At 36.9% G+C, this 27,665-nt stretch overlaps 1 protein-coding gene and 1 long non-coding RNA gene across 3 annotated transcripts in view; both read right to left on the bottom strand.

Annotated features, from left to right (window-relative positions):
* The window catches only part of LOC125799404 (uncharacterized), an 89,344-nt gene that overhangs the window by 3,677 nt on the left and 58,002 nt on the right, over positions 1-27,665 (bottom strand). The window contains exon 1 of one of the 2 annotated variants that reach the window (XR_007438298.1): positions 11,863-11,992. The exons of the other annotated variant lie outside the window; for it this stretch is intronic. This is a non-coding gene — a long non-coding RNA (uncharacterized LOC125799404). Of the gene's footprint in view, positions 1-11,862; positions 11,993-27,665 lie in introns of those variants that run through there. 2 annotated transcript variants of the gene reach the window in all.
* gpr146 (G protein-coupled receptor 146) lies at positions 1-27,665 on the bottom strand. The gene is made up of 2 exons (XM_007240025.4): positions 27,360-27,665; positions 1-5,212 (listed from the first exon to the last, which is right to left on the bottom strand). Exon 2 carries the CDS (start codon positions 5,169-5,171, stop codon positions 4,170-4,172), a length of 1,002 nt encoding a protein of 333 aa, XP_007240087.1. The 5' UTR covers positions 5,172-5,212; positions 27,360-27,665; the 3' UTR covers positions 1-4,169.

The following is a 27,665-nucleotide window of genomic DNA, read 5'->3' as shown; positions in this document are numbered from 1 at the left end:
TACCATTATATCAGTGGCATAAAATTAAATATAGTCTTAAAATCACAATAATAACATAGTGTATTGCTTATTATCATATATTATTTCATGAATAGTATATTGTAGTAATTATTATGACAGGCCTACACTTATGTAGCTGCTATTATTAAATATCTGCTTCCAGCTATTTTATACCATTCATTTTACACCATAGCTTAGCTTGTAGAGGTGTGCCAAAAAATCGATTCACATAAGAATCTTGATTCTCATTTACTACGATTCAGAATCGATTTAAAATGTCCCAAAATCGATTCTGAGGGGCGGGTTTTAGACTGATTTTGGGCTGGGTATTTTTGTTGGACCTGGCAACCCTGGGGATAGCGCTTGTCCCTTTGGAGATCTTCCAGACACACACAGAGCGTAGGTGTTTGAGAATCACCGGTAAGATGGCAGAACAAGCACTATATTACATTAGATTAACGTGTAGTTTCAATGTTTTATGGCAGAATGCTTCATAACAAGCATAAAAAAGATCGCTAGTAGTTAGTTTCAGTAACTGTTAGCTAGCTAACTAGCTAACTTTCCAGTTCCACCTTAAATAACGCTACAGGTGGCAGCGGGCTGCAGCATTTAAGGCGGAACGGAAAAATAACAATAAGCTAATCAGAGCTAATTTCAGCTCCTCATCACAGAGGAATTAAGGAATGGACAATATGAATTAATTTAAATACAACCACCTTAAATTAACTAGTTAATCAGCAGCTGCTCCTGAACTTTAGCGCTCCACTGCTATCATCACATCAGCCCAGCAGCGTCACCTACACACCACCGCTAGTAGCCTGGTAATAAAGCAGTGTTATTTATTTATGTATTTATTGTTCATTAACGTCATTGTGATATCCCAGTGATTCCTCTGTCACTGAGGACCCACATTCCTGCACATTTTATTGTTTTTGTAACACATTACTTGCTCCAGGACCAGTGTATATTATGGAGGGTTTTTTTTCAATACGATTCATAAGCCAGAAGCAGAAATATTTATAATTCAAATCGTTTTGAATCAAAAATCGATTTTGAATCGAATCGTGGCCCCCAAAATCGGAATCGAATCGAATCGTGAGATAGTAATCGATTCCCACCCCTATTAGCTTGATTAGCTAAAGTCTCGAGATCATAAATCTTTTTATCTGTATACACTATACTCTTGTATATACTCTCTATGTACAAATGCTCAACAAAAAGAGCCAATCAGCTTGCTGCTTGCACTGCGAGCTGAGGCGTGGAAGATGCTACACATTAGAGCTGAAGTTTCCCCATCAATAAGGAGATCTGCGCAAGCGCAGCAGCCAGCTATAAGGTCTTTGTGGTGATTAAATAATGTTTCTGAATGCAATCAAATTCTCCAAATTTGAGTAGAAAGCTTTTCTTAAACAGTTCAGACAGTTTCACCAAGAAAAGCAGGATAAAATCTTTAAATTAACATGTCGCAAGAGTTTTATCCATATAGTATGTAGTGTATATACAGCTCTAGAAAACAAAGAAGACCACTTAAAAATGATGAGTTTCTTTGATTTTACCAAATTAAAAACCTCTGGAATATAATCAAGAGGAAGATGGATGATCACAAGCCATCAAACCACCAAACTGAACTGCTTGAATTTTTGCACCAGGAGTAAAGCAGCATAAAGTTATCCAAAAGCAGTGTGTAAGACTGGTGGAGGAGAACATGATGCCAAGATGCATGATTAAAAACTGTGATTAAAAAACAGGGTTATTCTACCAAATATTGATTTCTGAACTCTTAAAACTTTATGAATATGAAGACAAATGTTGTTTGTAGTTTATAGAATAAAACAACAATGTTCATTTTACTCAAACATAAACCTATAAATAGCAAAATCAGAGAAACTGATTCAGAAACTGAAGTGGACTCTTCATTTTTTCCAGAGCTGTATTTATACACTTTAAGTTTCCCTCTGCTGAAAACATTTATGGAGATGCGGATTTCATTTTCCAGCAGGACTTGGCACACTGCCCACACTGCTGTACAAAAGTACCAATTGTTCTTATATAATATTCTATAATTTTCTGAGACACTGATTTTTGGGTTTTCATTGGCTGGAAGCCATAATCATCAACAATAAAAGAAAAAAAGGCTTAAAATAGATCACTCTGTGTGTGTATGTAATACATCTATATAATATATATAATATATATATATAATATATATCTCAGCAGTGGAGCGAGTGTAGTTCAGCCTGCCATAACAGAATAGCAGAACACACCCCTACACACACACACTGTTATCAGTCTGAGTGAGATATCTCAGGGTGTTTTCTACACTGATAGCGCATTCTCCAGTAATGCCCGCTGGCGCATGTTAATCTCAGGTATTTAGGCTGGCACCGTGCCAACGCCTGGGGTCGAAACTAGAGCACTCAAGCTAACGATGAGCTGTATGATGTTTGGGTTGGTCAGTAACATTGGTAAAACATTAGAATGCTGTTATAACTGTGTTATAACTGTGTAATAACTGTTATATATCAGTAACCGTCTACTGCAACCATGTAGGCCAGTCATGATAATCACACTATTGATAAACAGACAATACATTGTCATTATTTTGATCTCAATTATTTTTGCTGACCTCAATTTCATCCAATAAGGTTGAACCATGGCATTTTGGAAATTGTACAAATAAATTACATTGTGATAATAGTATTCTTTAGAGATTAAAAACAGTAATTAATAGGCCTGCACGATATATCGATATATTTAAGCATTGTCAATGTTTTGATTCTTGACACAAGAACTAGATACACAGCGCTGTCTCTGTGTCTGTGTGAGTGACACGCTTCTGCTGCCTGAGAAGCACAAGGGGTAACCACATGGACTCCACATTAAAAGCTGAATTTACGCTTTTAATCCCAGAACAACTGAAAACGCTCTTATTTACCTTTTAAAAAGCCATTTAAATGCCTGATTAAAGGGCCGATTACTGTTGTTTTGCTATTTTCCTCGGGTTTTGAGTTGAGCTCGGCGCTGACTCAGACTCAGCTCTTGATTGGTCCGGATGCGAGACAGTGCGCGGTTGGGGGCGGGGCTGATGACGTCATCGGCCCTGTGATATTGTTTAATATCGAGATATATATCTTCGAAAAAAATACATTTGCGATGTAATTTTTTTTCCAATATTTTCCAATATCGTGCAGCCCTAGTAATAAGCATTTGAATCAATGAACAACTCATACATTTGAGGTTTTGAACTTCTGAGGTGGTAAAATGTGTTGCGGAAAAACATAAATCTGTATAATTTGTACATTTTGAGTGTTGGAATTTGGATTATTGGAATTCAATTTATGTAACATAAATGAATAAACTTGGAATATTTGAATGCAAAATTGTAACAATGCTTCTGGTTTGAACTTGTGAGGTGGTAAAGTAATTTCTTGCTGCATGCAGATTTAAACTAATAGATAATAAATGCATCCATGCTTTTATCAGTAACAGAAATAATAATTGTTATTTTTATTATAATTAGTCTATATTATCATCATTTCAGTGGCATTAAAATAAAGTGGCAGTTAAATTAATTAAAAAAACAGTCTTAAAATTTCAATAATATCATCATCTCTTGGACACGAATATCAATATTAACATTAATATCTTTTAAACTGAATTATCGTGACAGGCCTACTGCTACCATGTTTCATTAGATACATTAGATCCATCAGTATCTTCAAGTTTCCCTTGTAAAAAGAACATGGGCAGCTGAAATAGTTACGAGATTTTTTTTCCTTCTGGCGTCTTTCCAGAATTCTAGAATTTAGCTAGCGACTTTTAGCTCACGCAAAAACTCAGAGCACTTAGAGCACTTAGTGGTTTGCTTCTTGGTCATCCTTGTTTTCTTGTTTTCCGTAGCGACAGACGACAGACGGCGATGACAGACGATGTCAGATGGCAACAGACGACCACAGACGGTCCAACCGTCGGTCACCTGGTTAAAGAGGTGACTGGTTCAAAACCTGGTTTAAAGAGTCACACTGACCGTTTTACCAGAGGCTTCCACAGTTTCACAACATCCAGACACATTCCAGGGGTCTGTGGGTTTCACAGCAAGTGCCGAAGAGGGGCAGCAGAGGGAACAGTTTCCGTACAACCATGGTACAACCTGGTAAATCCCGGTAATCTCACGTAATCACCTGCTGCACGGCCGAGCGTTCGTGAGGGCAGGACTGCTCGCCGCAGTTCAGCCTCTTGAGCAGCCGCTGGAGCTTGTGGGAGAAGTTCTTGTTCATCTGCCGGTACATGAGCGGCATGGCGAAGCTGCTAGAAAAGGCCAGCAGCTGGGAAACTCCCCGCAGGAACATGTAGGCGGCGACCTGCCGCGAGCTGTACCACTTTCCCGGCACGTCGGTCACCGTCAGCACCAGCAGCGTGACGTAGTACGGCGTCCAGAGCGCGAACTGCACGCAGACGCAGGCCAGCAGCAGCCGGTGGATGCAAGGGTCCAGCCTGCCCGAGTCCTGGTCCAGCGGCGTGGCCTCCTTGCGGATGCGCAGGATGAGCGCGAAGGCGTAGAGCACGGCGACGGCCGGCACCACGTACCCGATGAACATCATGATGGCGTCGGCCGCCCCCTTGTTCTGCATCTCGGAGCACTCGATGATCTTGGTGGACACGTGGTTGCACACGTAGAACAGCAGCGAGGAGAAGCTGGTGAGCACGGCGCCGCCCCAGATGAAGCCGCACACGTGCTTGGTGTTGTAGACGCTGGACATGTAGGTGCGCGGCAGCGCCCGCTCGATGTAGTAGTCCAGGCTCAGCAGGGTGGTGGAGTACATGATCACCAGCGAGGACACGTTGAAGAGGATAAGCAGGGTGATGTAGACCTCGTCGTTGTAGCGCCACGCCGGCCAGCGCGTGAAGTCCGGCCCCAGCAGCTCCACCGGGGCCACCAGGTTCAGCACCAGCCCGGCGATGGCCATGTTCACAAAGTAGACGTCCGGCATGGTCATGGAGACCTTGTTGGACAGGTTGACCACCACCAGCAGGGCATTGTAGCACAGGCCCACCGGGAAGCAGACGAAGAGGTAAAACAGGGACAGGATGGACAGGACCAGGCCCAGGTCCTGGCACAGCGCCAGGTTGGTGCCGCCCGCCGTGTCGTTGTAGCCCATGCAGCTCCACATCGCTCAGGCCTCCTCCGGTCAGCTCCGGCTCAGGGAATCAGCTGCAGGAGACATAAGACATAAATAATGCATTAGTACTTTTATTTATTTTTATTTTTTTTTGAGATTTTTAAGTTTTCTTACTTTCTAAACAGATAAAATTATAGTAAAAGCAATTATAGCTAAAATGACAAAATGCAGGAAAGACAGGTGCTCCCCCAGGCATGGGTATACCAATCTCAGCAATGGAACTTTCTCATTAGACTTTGAGTACTGTATTTGTTTCCGCACTATAAGGTGAACTTAAAATCCTTGAATTTTTCCAAAAATCAACAGTCTTAGGTATTAAAGAGCAGTAAAGCCACTCCGCTGAAGTACAGTGTTATAAGGGTAGTGAAGTTAGTAGGTTCAGAGGTTAGTATTATCGTCCTATATCAATCAATCAATCAATCAATCAATCAATCAATCAATCAATCAATCAATCATGTAGCCGAGCATTTACAAAAACAGGGATTGACAGGATAAAATATATATATATATTATTTTTTAAATGACAGTAAATAAAATATAAAAAAACTACATAAAAATGAAAATAGAATAAGAATAAAATTTAAAAAATATTATAAAACTTGGCTTAATTAAGAAATAAGAATCAAGTTTAAAAAGCACTAATACAAAACTATTCAAAAATAATATAATATATAAAATATAGCCTGCTGCTAACCCTGGCTAGCACTGCTGGAGCACCATTAACATTAGCTGCAGCCCTTGCTAAGCACTAGTTTAAGTACTGATGCTATGCTCGATATACAGTGTTGTTAGACTTATTGTGTTCTAGAAATTGGGTAAGAACTGGTTATATGTAAAATATGACATTTTATTAAATGTACTAGGTAATAGGGTGGGAACAGACCTTTAGAATCAATGAAATACACTTTATATTTTAACTAATGGTTTGTCTCATTAATTAACTAATTTATTGATTAGAGGATCTCAATATCTACTGTCGAGTTCTACCCACAAGGCAACTTTTTAAAATTTCCAATGGACATTTAGATGGTTTGGTCAGTTTAGCCCCAACTTGTGCAAATACAGTTCTTCATGTTGCATATTATAAAGTTGACAGATGCATGTGCTCCTTAATCCCACACAGAGCTAGCTTTAGGTTAAAAATGATAAACATTATTACTGATATCTTCATCAGTTCAAAGCTATATATATATTTCATGTTCATGTGCCTCACTGAAAGTCAGCAGGGATAAAATCATGTGTGAGTTTATGTTTAGCTGTTTTTAAACAGATCTTAGACTCTCTATCTGAGAACAGCTGAGTGTTTCTGTGATCAGATCTTTACTCTGTTTAGTCTGGAACTCGTTCAGCTTTTCTCTGAATCAGAAGAGCGTGTTAATGAAGCCACTCACACATAAACAGCCCGGACACGCCGCACCGTTCTGCCCACAGTAACTCCGTTAATTCCACTCCACTGAACCTCACTGCCCAACAAAGCCCAGCACGAACAGCAGCTCTCAACACCCGGCGCTGAGAGTCCACTGCTCTCAGTTCAGAGAGAGAAGAAAAACATACATCTAACATACATCATCTTTACTTATCTTATTCTTACTGATCTATTCCTCTAAATCCTTGGAAAACTTTCCTTTCAAAGGAAGTCAATGTAAAAATATTTTATTCCAAGTCCTTTTGGAGCATTTATATTAGTTCATTAGTATAGGGAAGTAAAAAGCATATAAAGTATAGGGTGGTTTAAAGGGGAAATGGCAACATATGGTACTATGAGGAGTATAGGACAGTATAGGATGCATAGGATAGTATAGGTGGTGGATGGTACATGTGGTGATATAGGGCAGTATAGGGTAGTATTAGGTATGATAGGGTGCTAGAGGAAGTATAGGGCAGTATATGGTAGTATAGGGAGTATAGAATGGTATAGGATAGTATAGGGGGTATAAAGTGTAGTATAGGGTAGCATAGGGAGTATAAAGTAGTATTGGGTATGATAGTGTGCTATAAAGTATAGGGAGTATGAAGTGTATAGGGTAGTTTAAGGTAGCATAGAGAGTATAGGATAGTATTTGGTATGATAGGGTGGAGGAGGGAGTATAATGTAGTATAGGGAGTATAAAGTATATAGGGTAGTATAGGACATATAGGGTAGTATCGGGTATAATAGGTTGCTAGAGGGAGTATAACACTGAATCTACGATACAGAACATTTTGAAGTAATGAAAAACACTGAATTTAGGAGTATAGTGCAGTATACTCTAGTATAGGGTAGTATAAAGTGTATAGGGTAGTATAGGGTAGTGTAATTTAGTATTTGGTAGCATATGGATGCTAGAGGTAGCTAAACCCTGTTTCCATGTCTCTTTTATACAAGTTGGCCTTAGTGATATTCAGATTTTTCCACCTCAACGCCTCATCCAACCAAAATACTATGTGAAGACTGTATGTGGATCTTATCTGGGGAGCTGTTAACTTCCAGTTTCTGAGGCTCTAAACTGATCTAAACTGATATTCTGGTTTGTTCAAGACTTTTTTGTTTACTAAATAATTCCATGTTTTTTCTTTATTGCTTGGATTAGTTTAGTATTAATCTACGATACAGAACATTTTGAAGTAATGAAAAACACTGAATTTAGGAGTATAGTGCAGTATACTGTAGGATAGGGTAGTATAAAGTGTATAGGGTAGTATATGGTAGTCTCATGTAGTATTGGTAGTATATGGATGCTAGAAAGAGTATAGGGTAGTATTAGGTAGTATAGGGAGTATAAAGTGTATAGGGTAGTATTGGGTATGATAGGGTGCTAGAGAGACTATAGGGTAGTATTGGGTACGGTAGGGTGCTAGAGAGACTGTAGGGTAGTATAAGGTAGCACTGGGTAGTATATGGATGATAGAGGGAGTATAGGGTAGTATTAGGTAGTATAGGGAGTATAAAGTGTATAGGGTAGTATTGGGTATGATAGGGTGCTAGAGAGACTATAGGGTAGTCTAAGGTAGCACTGGGTAGTATATGGATGATAGAGGGAGTATAGGGTACTATTGAGTAGTATAGGGAGTATAAAGTAGTATTGGGTATGATAGGGTGCTAGAGAGACTATAGGGTAGTATTGGGTACGGTAGGGTGCTAGAGAGACTATAGGGTAGTATAAGGTAGCACTGGGTAGTATATGGATGATAGAGGGAGTATAGGGTAGTAATGTGTAGTATAGGGTAGTATAAAGTGTATAGGGTAGTATTGGTACGATAGGGTGCTAGAGAGACTATAGGGTAGTATAAGGTAGCACTGGGTAGTATATGGATGATAGAGGGAGTATAGGGTAGTAATGTGTAGTATAGGGTAGTATAAAGTGTATAGGGTAGTATTGGTACGATAGGGTGCTAGAGAGACTATAGGGTAGTATAAGGTAGCACTGGGTAGTATATGGATGATAGAGGGAGTATAGGGTACTATTGAGTAGTATAGGGAGTATAAAGTAGTATTGAGTATGATAGGGTGCTAGAGAGAGTATAGGGTAGAGTAATTTAGTATTTGGTAGTATATGGATGCTAGAGACAAATGGGAAGTATACAGTGTATAGGGTAGTATTGGGTATGATAGAGTGCTAGAGGGAGTATAGGGTAGTATAGGGAGTACATTTTGTTTGATAAACCCTGTTTCCATGTTGGCCTTAGTGATATTCAGATTTTTCCACCTCAACACCTCATCCAACCAAAATGCTCTGTGAAACCTGGATGTGGATCTTATCTGGGGAGCTGTTAACTTGCGGTTTCTGAGGCTCTAAACTCTGATATTCTGGTTTGTTTAAGACTTTTTTGTTGACTAAATAATACCATATGTTTTTCTTCATCACTTTAATGATTTAAGTATTAATCTGCAATGCAGAACATTTTAAAGGAATGAAAAACACTGAATTTAAGGTGTGTTTTCTTCTAATTTTCAGTTTCTTTATTCAGGTTTTTGGAAGCATATTTTCGAAATGTGTTAAAACATGTTGGATGGAAACTCCAGTGCTGATTGGGCGTGTGCCGGTGATGCCGTTAGTTCTGCTCCGTGTAGATTTAGTTATCTGACCTCTGTTTGACCTCAGCGGCTCCTCCTGACAGGTAGTGAAGTTCACAGCAGCCTGAGCGCAGAATGACGCCCCCCGTCTGCAGCCGAGCGGAAGCCCGCGTGAATTTATGGGGTGAAACGTGATGGGGGGGGGGGGGGGGATGGGGTCAGAGTGGAGCGGGTCTGAGGGGTTACCCGCTCGCCCGCCCCCTCGCCCGGGCGCACAGTGAGATCTACTGCAGCAGCCCGGACACATCCTGCAGCCTCCCGCTCATTAAAACACACGCTTACATAACCCGCCTTTCAGTCCACAACTTACACTCACATCACATTATTATCATCTCTAACTAACACTGCTGCGGGACACGCACTCGCTCAGATATAACAGGAGAAAAAAAAAACGACACGGCAAATTTAATTCAGTGTTTTAAAGGCAAAAATGCGCAATCTGAAGACGTATTAAGCACAAAAGTCTTTATAAAGGGCTTTAAAATGTATTATTGACCATTTTTAGGAACTAAGATGCAAAACATTATAATTAGAATTAACTGTTTTCTTTATGATGTCATAAATAAATATGGATCAAAGGTGGATCAAAAATCCTTTAATTTTTCCAAAAATCGACAATGTGCCTTTTTTGGACTGCACTTTTTCGGATTGACCGACCTTCATTTCTTAAAGTATTTTATTTTATTAGAAGTACAGCATTATAAGGGTTATAAGAGTTTTCAGTGAAGTTTCTCCAGCACTAAGGCTAGGTGCAGCAGCATTAGTATTAGCATTAGCCGCTAACCACAGCGCTAGCTCTTTCCCCATTCAGAGGTGCGTATATTAGACTGCATTCTGTGTGTTCGCCATGTTAAAACAAGCTACATGGGATTAACCACTAGATAATAGTGCCCTGAATTACCGGAACACTCAAGAGTTCCTCAGTCTAGCAGTTAGCAGCTGCGGTTAGCGGCTAATGCTAATGCTGCTGCACCCAGCCTTAGTGCTGGAAAAACTTCACTCAAAACTCCTTTCCACAAAATATTGGAAATCTAAGCTTCTTACTGTAAGTAAACAGAAGAGCTTTACTCACCCAAATAAACAGTTTTCAGGAGAGAAATTTGTGTAGATTAACATCCAGCACTCGTTTAACTTGTTTCTTTTTTTTTTAAGAAAATGTTTGTTTTTTTTAAAGAATTTTAACAGTTTTGTTTCCTTAGGCGCTTCCCCATTAGAAGGGAAACATGGCGACACTCTTGCTCCCTTTAATGTAGGCATCCTTAATAGTGTCGTTTAATGCACCTTATAATCCGTTGCACCTTATGTATTAAAAATAGACCAGAAAAAAAGAATTTCACTAATAGTGCGCCTTATAGTCCAAACACTACGGTACATCTTTGTGAATTTGTAATCTGTAACAGATAGAAAAGCTGTGCATTTAGCTTGAACATTTACACTGAAGTTATAAGGAGTGATGTGTTTAAATAGGGCACAGTACAGTACAGCCAATCAGAACATAATCATACATATAGATTTATAACTACAACCCATATAAATCTTAAATCTAAACACATGGAAATATTTAGTAAACAAAAAAGTGTTAAACAAACCAGAATATATTTTATATTTTAGACCATCTCTGATGGATTTTCTCAGTCAGCTTTATGAGGTAGAGTCACCTGGAATTCAGGCTTTCAGTTAACAGCTGTGCTGAACTCATCAAGAGTTAATTACTTGAATTTCTTGTCTCTTAATAAAGTGTTTGAGAGCATCAGTTAAAGTAAAGTAGTGTAGAGGCAGAGTTACAGGTATACAGTGAATAGTGAATATTTGAGTAATGTTCTAATCCAGATTATGAGAAGCAAGAAATACTCAACTAAATACAGAAAAAAATGACTTTAAAAAGAAATGAAGGTCAGTCAATCTGAAAAAAGGAAGAATTTTAAGAAATTTGAAAGTATCCTCAAGTGCAGTCACTGCGAAGACCACGAAAAGATTATAATGATGAAACTGGCACTCATCAGGACTGCCCAAAGAAAAGGAAGAGCAAGAGTTTTTTTCTGTTGTACAGGATAAGTTTATCAGAGTTACCAGCCTCAGAAACCACAAGTTAACAAACAGCTCCCCAGATAAGAGCACCTAAACGCTTCTTCACAGAATAAACTAAACTCTGCAGTTTGTTGAGCGTTGTTTTTTTATATTAGATGTCAAATTTTAGTGAATTATAGCTCCTTTATTTGTGAAAGATGTATCACCATTCCTGCCAATTCACAGCCCGTTCAGAACGTACTTGGTTCCTGCTGATGTTTCCGAGCCTGTTTCCCTGATTCTGGTTGTTTTTTTACCGTTCCTGGAGTTTTTATCATGGGTTTTGGTTCCGTACACCAGTTTTCCTGCCTGTGTTTCGACCCCTGCCTTCCTGAACGGCTATGAATATTGGATTCCCTCCAATAAAGCTGCTGTGTGCACGCTTCCTGCCCCACCTCCCTCAACATCTGATACAAAACTAAACGGGAAGCACATTTTAGACATCAGTCATATTGTGTTGGTCTTGGCTTTGGGAAAAATTTAATGAAATACAGCTCTGGAAAAAAAAATAAGAGATCGCATAAAAATGATGAGTTTCTTTGATTTTACCAAATTGAAAACCTCTGGAATATAATCAAGAGGAAGATGGATGATCACAAGCCATCAAACCACCAAACTGAACAGGTTGAATTTTTGCACCTGGAGTAAAGCAGCATAAAGTTATCCAAAAGCAGTGTGTAAGGCTGGTGGAGGAGAATATGATGCCAAGATTCATGTTAAAAACGGTGATTAAAAACCACCAGGGTTATTCCACCAAATATGGATTTCTGAACTCTTAAAACTTTATGAATATGAACTTGTTTTTTTTTTGTTATTTCAGCCATTTCTCATTTTCTGTAAATAAATGCTCTAAATGACAATATTTGTATTTGGAATTTGGGAGAAATGTTGTCTGTAGTTTATAGAATAAAACAACAATGTTCATTTTACTCAAACATAAACCTATAAATAGTCAGTTAAATAAGTTACTAATAAAACATCAGATGAAACATTTGAACAGATGCACAGCAGCACAGTGAGCATTCCTCTTATTACGTAACTCAGATACAGAGGAGCAGTTTTGGCCTCAAGACAAACGCTACTAAACAGCTTCTACACGAGTCTCCTCCCAGCGGCTACGGTACTGCTTCACCCTTCACACCTCATAAACGCTCACAGAGCACTTCAAACAGATCTCTACCGGCGGTCATACCAGGACCTGAACTCATACTAACTTCAGCATTAACCTGCTGTATTAACAGACCATCACAACCCTGAGTGTTTGGAGGGAAGCGAGTCCTGGTGAGGGTCTGCTCTGGGAATGATGGTGTTAGTGACTGACTGCTAGTTCTGGAATCCTGATCTCATGGTGATGAGTGAGAGAGTGAGAGACGGAGGGAGGAACGGATGGATGGATTGGAGGGAGAAGGAGTGTAGGATTACCCCAGGAAAGGTCTGACCATGCAAGCTCCCGAGGACAGGTGTAAACATCTCTATTGCATAACAGGGTATGCATTTACAACTATATACTAGTGCAAAAATCAGAAAATTAGACTTCATATATTATATAGATGTATTAAACACAGAGCGATCTATTTTAAGTGTTTATTTCATTAATTGTTGATGATTATGGCTTACAGCCAATGAAAACTCCATAAAAGTTGTCAGCAGCAGAGAGAAGCATGAAGTGCTGTAAGATTTTGTGGGAAAACAAAACTGCACTGAGTTTAGACTTGATAATAAAACACAGTGGATCAACACCAGCAGATGATCAGCATTTCTCTCCAAACCATCACTGATCATCAGTAAATTTTACATTTCATTTAAAGTAAATCAAGGGAGCAGAGTCTGGAGGAAGAGTGGAGAGACACACAGTCCAAACTGCTCGAGGTCTAGTGTGAAGTTTCCACCAATCAGTGATGGTTTGGAGAGACATGTCATCTGCTGGTGTTGATCCACTGTGTTTTATTATCAAGTCTAAAGTCAGTGCAGTTTTGTTTTCCCACAGAATCTTACAGCACTTCATGCTTCCCTCTGCTACTGACAACTTTTATGGAGATGCAGATTTCATTTTCCAGCAGGACTTGGCACACTGCCCACACTGCCAAAAGTAACAATTGGTCTTATATAATATTCTAATTTTCTGAGACACTGATTTATGGGGTTTTCATTGGCTGTAAGCCATAATCATAAACAATAAAATAAATAAACACTTAAAATAGATCACTCTGTGTGTTTAATACACCTAAATAATATATAATATATAAGAGTTTCACATTTTGCACTGAATTACTTAAATAAAGTAACTTTTTAATGATATTCTAATTTTTTGAGATGCATATATATAAAATGTTGCAAAGAAATGATAACAGTACTCTAACCGTAGCTCTTTAAGCTTTTTTCTTTAAGCTTTATTTCACAACATACACATACACATGTAACCTGGCAACAATGCCAAAGTTTACATTACAAAAACACCAGCCATAACAAAGCAGCAGCAGTATAATTATACACGTATAATACACACATTACAAAGGCACGGCTATGGAAAAAGAGGGTATTGTACTGGCCTGTCTGCAGCAACAATGCTGAAAAACACTGATACAATAGGTAGTTTTGTAGTATGTTGCTCAAAAAACTAGTGACTTTCTACATGAGAATAAAGCTCACCATACAACAAATAACATAAACTTATAAACTTGGCCTCAAACGTTTTTACTACTTAGTGATTCATCAGTCAATATCAGCATAAAGCATATATATATATATAGCTAGAATTTTAGCTAGGCCACTTCTCCCACCCATTCAGCAGCTTCTCAGCTGTATATCCCCCATCACTAGTGATGCCACAACACCAGGAGGGTAAAGACTAGCACATGCCTCCTCTGATACATGTGAAGTACAGCAATATCGAGTAGCATCACAGTGCTAACGCTCGGAGGAAAGCGCAGCGACTCGGTTCTGATACACCAGCTCACAGACGCAGCCTTGTGCTGATCCACATCACCCTAGGTGTGATGAGGGGGAAGAGCGCCATCTACTGTATCCACCCAGAGACAGCAAGGCGCTTATTGTGCTCTCTCTGGTCTCCGGCAGCTGATGGCAAGCTGCATGACTGGGATTCGAATTAGTGATCTCCCGATCACAGTGGAGACTGTTTTATTTAGAAAAATAACAAAAAAACAAAACAGGGATCTTGGGCTCCAAGTGGTCCAGCGGTCTAAAGCGCTCCTACTGTGATTGGAAGATCGCTGGTGTAAAACCCGGTCATGCAGCTTGCTATCAGCTGCCGGAGCTCTGAGACAGCACAATTAGCCTTGCTCTCTCTGGGTGGGTAGATGGCGCTCTTTCCTTAGAGCGCGCTGTGATGCTACTCGGCAATGATGCATCAGCAGCAGTTGGAAAAAAAGGAGGTGGCAGACTTCACGGTTTATTTGCAGGGAATGAGAAATGGCTCAAATAACAAAAAAGATGCAGAGCTTTCAGACCTTAAATAATGCAAAGAAAACAAGTTCATATTCCTAAAGTTTTAAGAGTTCAGAAATCAATATTTATAGGAATAACCCTGGTGGTTTTTAATCACAGCTTTTTTCATGCATCTTGGCATCATGTTCTCCTCCACCAGTCTTACACACTGCTTTTGGATAACTTTATGCTGCTTTACTCCTGGTGCAAAAAATCAAGCAGTTCAGTTTGGTGGTTTGATGGCTTGTGATCATCCATCTTCCTCTTGATTATATTCCAGAGATTTTCAATTTGGTAAAATCAAAGAAACTCATAAATTTTAAGTGCTCTCTTATTTTTTTTTATTTTTGGTTTGTATTTACCACTAGAAGAAATTCTGAGGAACACTTTAGGGGGGAAATCCTGCTGAACTGGAGTCAGTGCTCATGTTTATGAGCTCCATGTTCACATGAGAGAGAGCTGTGATGCTGGGGGAGTGACGCTGAGCCGGTCTGACGCTCACAGCGCTGAGTCTGCACGGCTCGCCGCCGGCGGGAGGCCAGGCAGCGATAAGGCCAGGCCACGCCCCTCACTGAATCCACGCTGGAATGTACAGCAAATTTCCCCGAATAGGCAGAGCAGAGCGAGGTGAGCTGTATGTGTGTGTGTGTTTGCACGCCAGGAGGATTTATGCTGAACAGTAAAGTACAGGGAGGTCCATGCACTGCTGCTCAACTACACCATGCAGCAATACAGGAGAGGAATGCACTGATATGGGAATTCTGGGCATTATTTTAAAATGTTCTGTATTGTAGATTAATTACTAAAATCATCCAAACTATGAAGAAAAACATATAAATCAAGAATATAGCCCTGTCTGGACGAGATTAGTTTCTGAGGGGGACGTCTGTAAAAAATATTGGTACCACTTTAAAATAAGACTACCTTTATAAAGGGTTTATAAATGGTTTACAATTAGTTTATTAATGGTTACTAATTAGGTTGTAAATGCCTTAAAAATCATTAATAATCAGTTATAACACATACGTAGAAAGGGCAACAATATAGACGGCTGTGTAATATAGTTCACTATTTGGCAAACAACAGGTCATTGTTGCCCTTTCTACATATGTGTTATAACTGATTATTAATGATTTTTAAGGCATTTACAACCTAATTAGTAACCATTAATAAACTAATTGTAAACCATTTATAAACCCTTTATAAAGGCAGTCTTATTTTAAAGTGGTACTAAAATATTTCACACTTCTACTCTACTGCAATTAAAAAAAAACAGGAGGACCAGTGAGTTTAGTTTTTTTGGCTTTCTCGGTCACATGACATCACGTTCAGTAGCTCCTCCATTTTCACCCCAAAGTGTAATTATGGTGCGCGGCAGTGGACAAATAGCTATTTTATTAAACGCGAGGAGGCGAAACTCAGAGATGTGGATCCGGACAGGAGTAAAATTACTGGAGGACCACAAAAAAAAAAAGAGTTCAGCGAATAACAGTAGGTGGTCATTCAGCCTATGATTGTTTTAAAACACGTACATGGTCGTTCCGGACGGGAATAAAATCACAGAAAAAAATCACAGCTTTATGAGGTAGAGTCACCTGGCATTCAGGCTTTCAGTTAACAGCTGTGCTGAACCCATCAAGAGTTAATTACTTGAGTAATGGTCTTATCCACATTATGAAAAGCAAAAACTACTCAACTAAGTAAAGAAAAAAAAATGAAGAAATAAAGAAAAGAAGGTCAGTGAATCAGAAACATTTCAAGAACTTTGGAAGTAGCCTCAAATGCTGTCACCGCAAAGACCATCAAAAATGTAATGATGAAACTGGCACTTATCAGGACCGCCCCAAGAAAGAAAGAGAAAGAGAGTTTCCAGCCTCAGAAACAAACGCAAGTTTAACATATCCCCAAATAAGAGCTCCTAAATGCTTCTTCACAGAGTATTTTGTTACAGTAAGTTACTAAATGATTACTTGTGTTCCTTCATACTCTGAATCATTTCACTATTCATTTACAATGTAGAAAAAACACATAAACCACGCAAAATTAGTTACCCTGACCGAAAAAATGTCAATTCAGTGACCTAAAGATGTAGCCAATCAGAGACAGTCCCCTTTCGTCCCTGGTAGAGTCCTTTGTTGTTTAGACTGTTTAAAGTACTGTGAGTCATTGTCTTGTTGCATGATCAGACCTCCTGTTCAGATTAAATGCATTTCTATACAAATACACAGATAAAATGTTTCTTTTTTTTGTAGACTTCTGATTAGATCATTGTGCTCCTGCAATCATCACACGGTCATCATTAATAAAGATTAAGATTACGAGCAAGTTCCAGAAGCAGCCATGCCCAAGCCCAAGCAATGACACCACCTCCACCATGCTTAACAGATGAACTTGTATAGTATTTAGATTATGTGTTTCTCCAAATCACTTTGGTAGTCCATACAAGCCTGTTTACACCTGGTCAGTAGATACAAATTCCCTGATTGTAATACAGGGAGTGTAATAATTTATAGAATAGGAGAATTTATAACTAAAATTAATTATTATTTAATCGCTGTCCAATAAAAAACACTTATCTCTCTATTTTTGTCGATTTTTAATTTACTACATAATTTGAACAGAAAAACTGTCCCTCACACTGTGCCAAAATTTCTTGATGAACAGACGAATAGAAACGCTCCAAAATGACCTGAAATATTTTTTTTTTACATTGACTTCCATTGAAAGTTGACAAGGTTTTTTCTCTCTCCTGTAAAGTTGCTGTTTTGGAGTGTTTTTCATTGGACAGCGACGGTTTGTGTATTGGGAAAATGTCTTTTCATATCTTATCATATTGACATTGTATAATATTTTACTATATCTCCTACATGCCCAATGTTCTACCAAAGCAGAAACTGTTGGCTGGGTGGTGCTTATTAAAAAAAAAAAAAAAAAGAAGAAATACAATTGCGCTCAATAGAAAATAAAGACTGCTCCTGCTTTTAATATATATATATATATATATATATATATATATATATATATATATATATATATATATGTGTGTGTGTGTGTGTGTGTGTGTGTGTGTGTGATAGAGAGAAATGCCCCAGTGAAAAGATCAGCACACAGAAATGTTTACAACTGACTGAGGGAATTTGATATGAGTTATATAAGGCTCAGTGGATCAGCTGGACTCAGCGCCGACCTCAGCCGTCCTGCATGACGTCCTGCCAGCTTCTGTCTCGTCATCCTTTTACTGACAACGTGAGGAAACAGCTCAGCTAACGGTCAACAGATAAAACCCACCTCAGAGCGGACAGGGGGAACGGGGCTCAAAGGTTACAAGGGAAAAGTCGTGTTAGGAACACAGTGAGCACAGTGAGTAATAGGTGACAGCAGGACTGTCTCAATAAACACGTCATCAAATTATCATAAGTACACTCATACAGGTGCATCTTAAAAATAAAATTAACATATCACTGAAGAGTTACTTTATTTCAGTAATTCAGTTCAAAATGAATATATGAAGCTCATATATTATATAGATGTATTTTTATTGTTGATGATTACGGCTTACAGCCAATGAAAAACCCCAACAAACATCAGTGTCTCAGATTTTTTGTTTTTATATTATAGAAGAACAATTGGTACCTTAGGCAGTGTGGGCAGTGTGCCAAGTCCTGCTGGAAAATGAAATCTGCATTGTTGTCAGCAGTGATGTAAACCTGAGATCACCTGAGATGCAGATTTCATTTTCCAGCAGGACTTGTCACACTGCCCACACTGCCAAAAGAACCAACTGGTCTTGTTAGAATATAATATAAAAAATTTCTGAGACACTGATTTTGGGGTTTTCATTGGCTGTAAGTCATAACAATCATTAACAATAAAAGAAATAAACGCTTAAAATAGATCACTCTGTTTGTGTAAAACATCTATATAATATATGAGTTTCACATTTTAAACAAAATTACTGAAATAAAGTAACTTTACAAATGATATTCACATTTTTTGAGATGCACCTGTAACTGAACTCAATTTTACCCATTGTATTTAGATATTCTTATTCTTATTCTTATAATGTCTGAAATAGAAAAGAGGCAGATACAGCTCACTAGTTAGTGCTAGTCAGTTAGCATAGCATGCTAACATACTAAAGTATTGGTAGCTCAGCACTGTGGGGTCAAATGACCTGTCCTGCCTGGAGAGAAATGAGAACAGCACTTTATCTGAGGAGCTCCTGCTGCTGTTCCTCACTGTATTTGTGTTTTTATTCAAGTAAAATAGAAAAACAACAGCAAACAGCAAATATTTTCTCGAAAAACTCCCTAAAACTCTGGATACGAGGTACAAATAAACGTCAAGAGCAGTAACTATAACCCTTTTAAATATATGAATACTGTAGCTTGAAGGATAATTGTAATGGTTGTATGTGTTAACTGGAGAAAGAAGGGAACTGTGGCTAATTTTAATACGTTAACACCTCTAATGGCTTCAATAATAAGATATTGTACATTGATAATAAACGCGTGTTTTACTTGTGCAATAGAGCTTTTGAGAAATATATCTTTGAATACTTCAATATTGAGTATTTAGGTCTGTTTATAGAGTAAAATATTTAGTTTTGTAAAGGAAGCCGTGTTAAAGTTGTTGTCGTATCTCTTTTTAAGGTCTATTTTTTATATTCTTAATAATGAAGTATGATTTCTTCATTTATTGTTTAATTTTGTGGGAAAAATAAACTGTTAAACTCTTAATTAGGGGTAGGCAATATTATATCGTATACAATATATCGTGACACAGAAATATCATGATATTAAAAGTCCATATCGTGATAATAGGGCATTTCTGTCTTAAAAGTAGTCTATTATTTACTGTGAAGCTTTAGGTGTATTTATTGTATAATTGTTTTAGTTTGCAGTTTATATGCATGCACTAAATATTCTGCAATATTATTTGCTGCGTTATATTATTTTATGCTATATTATTTATTTTGCCTCATTATGATTATACTGTTATACTATTATACTATATTCCTGAAATGAATAAATTATTTTAGTTTTCCTATATCGCCAAGTATATCGTTATCGCAAAAATACCCTGAAATATCGTGATATTATTTTAGAGCCATATCGCCCAGGCCTACTCTTAATTAACTCTTAAAGCCTTAATTTAAAGTCTTAGTGTTTTTTTATGTTATATGTATTCCTAACAGTATAGTAACTCACCAACTTATATTAAAGCCATGCAGTCATGCAAAAATATATATATATATATATATATATATATAATAAATTAAATTAAATAATAAAAATACAGTGATATACCATGAAACCACCAGAATCTTAAATAAATAGAGTGAGATATACATTTTTGGCTATACTGCCCAGCACTAGTTTAAATGCAATCAAATCCTCACAACAATGCTCTTTTCTTGATAGTTAAGGCACTTTACTTCCACAAAAGCAGCATAAACTCTTTTATATAATCTTAATTTTGTAAGAAACACTAAATTAACAGGTTTTTCCACATAGTGTATCTACAGTATCTTTACATGTTGTTATATTCTGGCTTCAGGCGGGTCTGAGGATGATGGGTGTGGGGAAAACCTGCACACAGTCATAACACACACTGAACGCTATCATCTTCATCTGCCTTCAAACGCTACGACAGGAAACCAGCACAACGAGCAGGACGCTGCCTCGGGTTCTCTGAAGTCTGGCAGCTTTTAGAAGATACAGCTCAATTAAACAGCAGACAGAGATACGGGTGAATCCTCAATTACAGCAAAATAACGAGAACTCAAAATATCAGCTCAAACCAGGCAGAAATATATCAACTATTATACAGTATTTCTGAATAATAAAAAAAATACTGCAGAGATATGAGATTTAAAAAGACCAACAGAGACAGCAGTACAATATAGGAGTGTTCAGGCCTGTCACGATAATCATGTTATCGATTTATTGTATGATATCTGAACATTTCTGCTGACCTCAATTTTGCATATTGACTTTGTGAAACAAGGAGATTAAGCCCATTAATGTAAATAAGCAAGTTTGTCTTGTTTAAAAACAGTATATTGATTTGATCTATGTTTTATTTATTTAGGATATTTAAACATATTTAAATTCCAATTCTAATGTCTGATGAATATTTAAAAAATATTTTTAAAAAAATTCTCCTTAAGTTCTCTTTAAAAGAACGTGTAAGTGCATTAATATGCTATTATATTCTAAGATAACAATACATCAGTGGCTTTCGATGACAATAATATATTTTTTATTGTATAGTATTATTTAAAAAAAAAAAAAATCCAGATTTCTAATCGACTGAATGTTTAAAACTATTATACTTTAAAAACTAAGATTTATTTTGTTGCTGTAGTATATTTTTAAATGAATTAATTTATACATCATCAAGAATATCGTTATTGCCAAAATTCCCTGTTGATTTGCCATGGACAGTAGTAGGTACAGATCCCTCCCTCAAACGAAGTCTGCTGGCTGATCCTACTGTGTACTCTCTGAGGCTCTCAACCAAAATGACTGAAATGGTGTTTCTTCAACTGATCTACACTACATCTACATTAATATGCTATTATACTCTAATATAACAATACATCAGTGGCTTTAGATAACAATACTATCTTTTATTGCAATAATTTCCGTCTTAATATGACAGAAATGTCATCTAATAATAATATTTGGAACAATTACAAATATCCATATTTACAAAATAAACAAAGCTTTGTTTAAACCGTTATACTATAAAACATTATCATTTATTTTGTTGCTATAGTATATATATAGAATATTGTTATTGCAAAAATAAACTGCTGACCTGCCTCGGAAAACTGGTACAGATTCCTCTGTCAGACGAAGTCTGCTGTCTAATCCTGCTGTGTACTGTCGGAGGTTCTCAACCACAAATTCATTAACATATCGTAAAGAATATTTTTATTGCAAAAAATACCCTGAAATATTGAGATATTATTTTAGTGCCACTCCTACAGAGACGCTAGCTAATATATAAAGAAGTCAGTAACAACATGGCATTTATGAATATTATGACAATATTGAGGAATATGAGGAATCTTATATATTTAATAAAGACCTTGCTGAGAGTCCTATTCTATTGGCTATTTCTATGTTTGTTTGTGCATTTGCACATCTGTGTCAGCAATGGGTGCAACTAAAAGTAGCTACATGAGGTTATAGGTTATAGTATACAGTATTAATGGAGGTATATTTTCTTTTTTTAAATGAAACAACACGCTTAATATGATTAAGATGAGCACTGTTTCCATGTGTACCATGTGACTCTTTATTGCTTCACCTTGATCTAACTACTCCCTTTGTACACTCATTTTAATCTAATCTTAGCTTGAAGATGTGTACTATACACACGATTAACTCAATTACAGGAGATAAAAATAGATCATCACCAACTAAACTCAATACAGACATAGTTATAATGCAAATGAGAAAGATTATAAGGAATATTTAATAAATGCTAAATGCTTTAAAGAGAACATACAGTATTATACCTCTTTTTACACAAGTTAGAATGGGCCTATAGGCTACACAACAAAACATGCTTATTAAGTTCTTTGCACAAAATCACTTAAACATAAAGATAAAGATCTCACCAGCTCTACTTTTATCAGTTTCTGTCCCTTTCAGAATGAGCCATTTAAGGGCTCTGTCACTTTAATGCAAATTAAAGCTGTTGTTGGCCACACCCCCATATTTACGCTGAGTGTTTACCACACATTAGCTTTTTTTGTAAGCTTTTGCTAAATGACAAAACACAAACAAGCTAGTTCATGCTTAACTGTGATAGAAGCACAAAACTCATTATTTGAAAGTACTTACATCTACCTCATCTACCACGACTTGCCACAAACAGTAGGTACAGATCCCTCCCTCAAACAAAGTCTGCTGGCTAATCCTGCTGTGTACTTTCTGAGGTTCTCAACCAAAATTAGTGAAATATATTTTCTTCAACTGATCTAGTGGGTGTTCTATGCAGGTTTTCTTATTTTTTTTTCATTGTAATATGCATATAAAATAGGGGTGGGCGATATAGCCCTAAAACAATATCACGATATTTCATGGTATTTTTACGATAACGATACTCTTGGCGATATAAATTAATGATTTTTTTTCAAGAATACACTACTGCAACAAAATGAAAACTTTATTTTATTATTGCATACGATTTACATCACACCCCTAACTGAGATATTAAAAAATATAGGAATTTGATCAGATTTGTAACAGAAGCCAATGATCCAGAATGATCAGTCATGATACTAATAATAATGCACTCCAAATATCTCCATATATCCAGGATTAAAGTAAAATAAATGATACTGGACAGATATAGTATAATCTGTCTCTAGTAGATATATAATGGGAAATGAGAACAGTTTTAATTATTCTTTTGCTAAAAACAATAAAAATGTAGTACTCTGATGTGATAATTAGGGGTGGGTGATAAGGCACCATATTTTTAGGGTATTATATCGTTCACGATATTCAAAAGTGTTGGTGATATTATCGTGTACGATACGATATGGCACACCCCTAATATAAAATATACATATAAATATAAATTACTATATATTACCATTATTAAAACCAACTATAAAGCAAATATAAGCTTCAACATCTATAAATACGCTATTGTGTTAAATCTACTCGCCGCTATTTCAAAGTCTAGATTTGTTACAAGATTGGATTAAAGTTTGTTTTCCATCAGATATCTGATACACCACTTTCTCCTAGATCAGACTCAGACCCACAACTGATACCCATTAACTCTGAAACACCATCTCAAATAAAGTGCCTACTCCCATAACAAAAACACCTATTTACCTACTTACACACTCACCACTGATCACACACCTGATCCCGTGCCAACCTGGATCACTCACCTGCCCGACTGCACCTGATGGCAGAGCCTAGGTGTAGCAGGAGGTCAACATTACAGACCACTATAATTATAAATTACTTCAGTAACTTCAGTAATTCAGTTCAAAATGTGAAACTCATATAGACTTATAAATATGTATTAAACACACAGAATGATCTATTTTAAGCGTTTATTTCTTTTATTTTTGACTTACAGCCAAAAAAAACCCAGTAATCAGTGTTTTAGAAAATTAGAATATTATATAAGATCAATTGGTACTTTTGGTACACAGTGTTGGCAATGTGCCAAATCCTGCTGGAAAATGAAATCTCCAAATCTCTGCATCACCATAAAAGTTGTCAGTAGCAGAGGGAAGAAGCATGAAGTGCTGTAAGATTTTGTGGGAAAACAAAACTGCACTGACTTTAGACTTGATAATAAAACACAGTGGATCAACACCAGCAGATGACATGTCTCTCCTCCAAACCATCACTGATCATCAGTAAATTTTGGAAATTTGGAAAGTCCAAGTCTAAAGTCAGTGCAGTTTTGTTTTCTCACAAAATCTTACTGCACTTCATGCTTCCCTCTGCTACTGACAACTTTTATGGAGATGCAGATTTCATTTTCCAGCAGGACTTGGCACACTGCCCACACTGCTGTACAAAAGTACCAATTGATCTTATATAATATTCTAATTTTCTAAGACACTGATTTTTGGGTTTTCATTGGCTGTAAGCAAAGAAATAAACACTTATAAAGAAATAAACACTTAAAATAGATCACTCTGTGTGTTTAATACATCTATATAATATAGGAGTTTTATATTTTTAACTGAATTACTGAAATAAAGTAACTTTTCAATGATATTCTATTTTTAAGATGCACATGTACATTTTTTACAAATGAGATAATGACTCTAACTGTCTAATTATTAGCTTAAATTATTTGATATTATCTCATTTTAAGTTACTACGCCGTTATTTATGAGATACTATCTCATTATCAGCAGGACTATACCTGTTCAACTGTTTTGAGGCCAAACCTGTTTGTGTAGTATTGAGTCATTAGACCGTTTATTTTAAATTATTTGATATTATCTCATTTTAAGTTACTCATTATCTCATTATTTTGAGACACAATTTCATACTTGACACATCATTATTTTTAGATAATTATTTGGTAGTACTTTAAAATAAGACTACCTTTATAAAGGGTTTATAAATGGTTTACAATTCGTTTATTAATGGTTACTAATTAGGTTGTAAATGCCTTAAAAATCATTAATAATCAGTTATAACACATACGTAGAAAGGGCAACAATATAGATGGCTGTGGGTTCACCCTTTCTACGTCTGTGTTATAACTGATTATTAATGATGTTTAAGGCATTTACAACCTAATTAATAACCAATAATAAACACATTGTAAACCATTTATAAACCCTTTATAAAGGTAGTCTTATTTTAAAGTGGTACCGAAAATTCTTTATGGTAAGATATTGTGTCACTATTCTGAGATACTCACTGAGATTTTATTTTATCCTAATGTATCTCATAAATCTTTCATCGATATCTCAAGATTTAAAGTCAGGACAGAACCTGTTCACCTGTTTAGAGGCAGATTTTGTGATGATTTTGTGTAGTTTTGTGTCACATGCTGCCAGTGGGTTCTCAAAAGTAGGCTAATGCTGAGAGCAGACAGGTGAACGTTTTATTTATTTATTTATTTATTTATATACTTATTTTAAAGGATTATACAGCCCATAAACACAATGAGTGTAATGAAAGTAAGCATAATTTATATTTAACCTTTAATTTAGACATCCAGACAAGCCATGAAGAACAAGTTTATATTTATAATAATGTTCAGGCTGTTTTCTCTGTAACACAGATAGACATCGCCCTTCCCCACATTTCTGCCAAAGTCAACCTTCACCAATTTTCTGCCAAAAATCAACGACTCAAACTGGATATTCCATTTCTAAACACCCAAACTGACCCTGTGAACCCATTCCTCAGGCTAAGCACTGCTTAGTGTCCAGATCACCACTAAACCTGTTAACCTGCTTTCAGGTAAACCTGTTTGTGTAGCGTTGTGTTATTAGTTACTAATGGCTTCTTTAAAGTGCACTAGAGGGCTGATAAACAGCATTTTTAAATAGTACGATTTTTTTTTATTTTAAAATGCTAGCACGTTATTTTTTACATATTATTATCTTATTATTTTAAGGACTAAGCCTGTTCACCTGTTTTGAGGCCGAACTTGTTTGTGTAGTCCTGCTACACAGTTGCCACCGGCTTTCCAAAAGTAGGCTAATGCTGAGAGAGCTGACTTCCAGACCAGACAGGTGAGTGATTTATTTATTTATTTCAATATTTATTTATCCTTGTTTCATTCTTTCTTCATTTTTAGGGATGAACTGATGAGGGAATTCTGGGCTGATGCAGATACTGATACAGAGAGACTAGATACCCCAGTAGATAAACTATAGGTAAAACATAGGTAAAATATGGGTACACTATAGGTAAACTAGTAGTGTATATTATAGGTAAACTGTAGATAAAGTATAGGTAAACTATTTAGGTCAACTCTGGGTAAATCGTTAGGTAAACTGTAGGTAAACTAGTCAGGTAAAATAGTTATGTAAACTAATGATAAACTATAGGTAAATTTGTTAGGTAATCAATAGGAAAAATAGGTTAACTGTACGTAATTTAAAGATAATCGATAGGTTAATTAGTTAAACTATAGGTAAACTATTTAAGTAAAATAGTTAGGTAAACTATAGGTAAACTAGTTAGGTAAATTACAGGTAAACTAGTTAGGTAAAATAGTTAGGTAAACTAGTTAGGTAAACTAAAGGTAAACTATAGGTAATGAAGAGATAATCTATTGGTTTAATATTTAGGTAAACTAGTTAGGTAAAATAGGTAAACTATAGCTAAACTATAGCTAAACTATTTAGGTAAACTACAGTTAGGTAAAGTTAGGTAATCAATAGGTAAAAGTTAAGTAAACTATAGGTGAAATAGGTGAACTATAGGTAATTTACTGATAATCTATAGATTAAATAGTTAGGTGAACTAAAAGTAAACTATAGGTAAAATAGTTAGGTAACATGTATGTTAAATATTTAGGTAAACTATAGGTAAACTATGTAATATAGTAAGGTAATTTACAGGTAAAAGCGTTGGGTAACCTGTAGGCTAAATAGTTAGGCATACTATAGGTAAATTACAGATAATCTATAGGTTAAATAGTTAGGTAAACTATAGGAAAGCCACTTAGCTAAAATGTAGGTAAACTAACTTTATAAGAAAACTATAGGCGAACTATAAGTAAAGTAAAGGTAAACTAGTTAGGAAATCTATAGGCAGGTTGTAGGTCACTTATAATACAGGTAGACTGTAGGTAAACCCTGTATATATGTATATAGTAGTAGTGTAAGTGAGTGAGTGTGATCTGCTGCAGTGTGATCAGTGTGTTGTGAGTGTGTGGAGTGCTGGTGGTCTGTGTTTATGGGCTGTTCTGGGTAAAGGATAGATAGATAGGTTAGATAGTCTGGTCTCAGTTTGGTCTGGTCTTGTTTTAAACTAAGTTTAAACTTTTTTTTTAAGTTTTAAGGTCAGTAAAAGCTTTTAAATCGCAGGTATACAGCAGGTTAAATAGTGAGAACAGAGTAAAGTGGATAAAGAGCTTTAGTTTCTCACCAGAGGAGCGAGGTTTCTGGCAGCGGCTCGGATCTACGGAGGCATCAGGTTCTGCTGTATTTCCACTGACATTTCTCCCCCAAGCGGCGCTCCGATATTATCCCCCAGCGGCGCGGGGCAGCGCGGGCTCCGGGTCCGGGGCGGCGGAGGGCGGCGGAGTGAAGCCCGGGAGTAGAGAGGTAGAGAGCGGGGAGGAGAGGCAGGGAGCTCCGCTGCAGTAGGAGAACAGGCTTTACTACAGATCAGCCCTTCCACTGCTGCTGAACTCTACACTGTGTACACACGTGACCCTCCCCCACCGCTCAC

Source organism: Astyanax mexicanus, chromosome 3 (assembly GCF_023375975.1).
Source record: "Astyanax mexicanus isolate ESR-SI-001 chromosome 3, AstMex3_surface, whole genome shotgun sequence".
Classification (NCBI taxonomy): Eukaryota; Metazoa; Chordata; class Actinopteri; order Characiformes; family Acestrorhamphidae; genus Astyanax; species Astyanax mexicanus.
The sequence above is the reverse complement of the archived record's forward strand: the minus strand, read 5'-3'. Positions and strand labels throughout refer to the sequence as shown.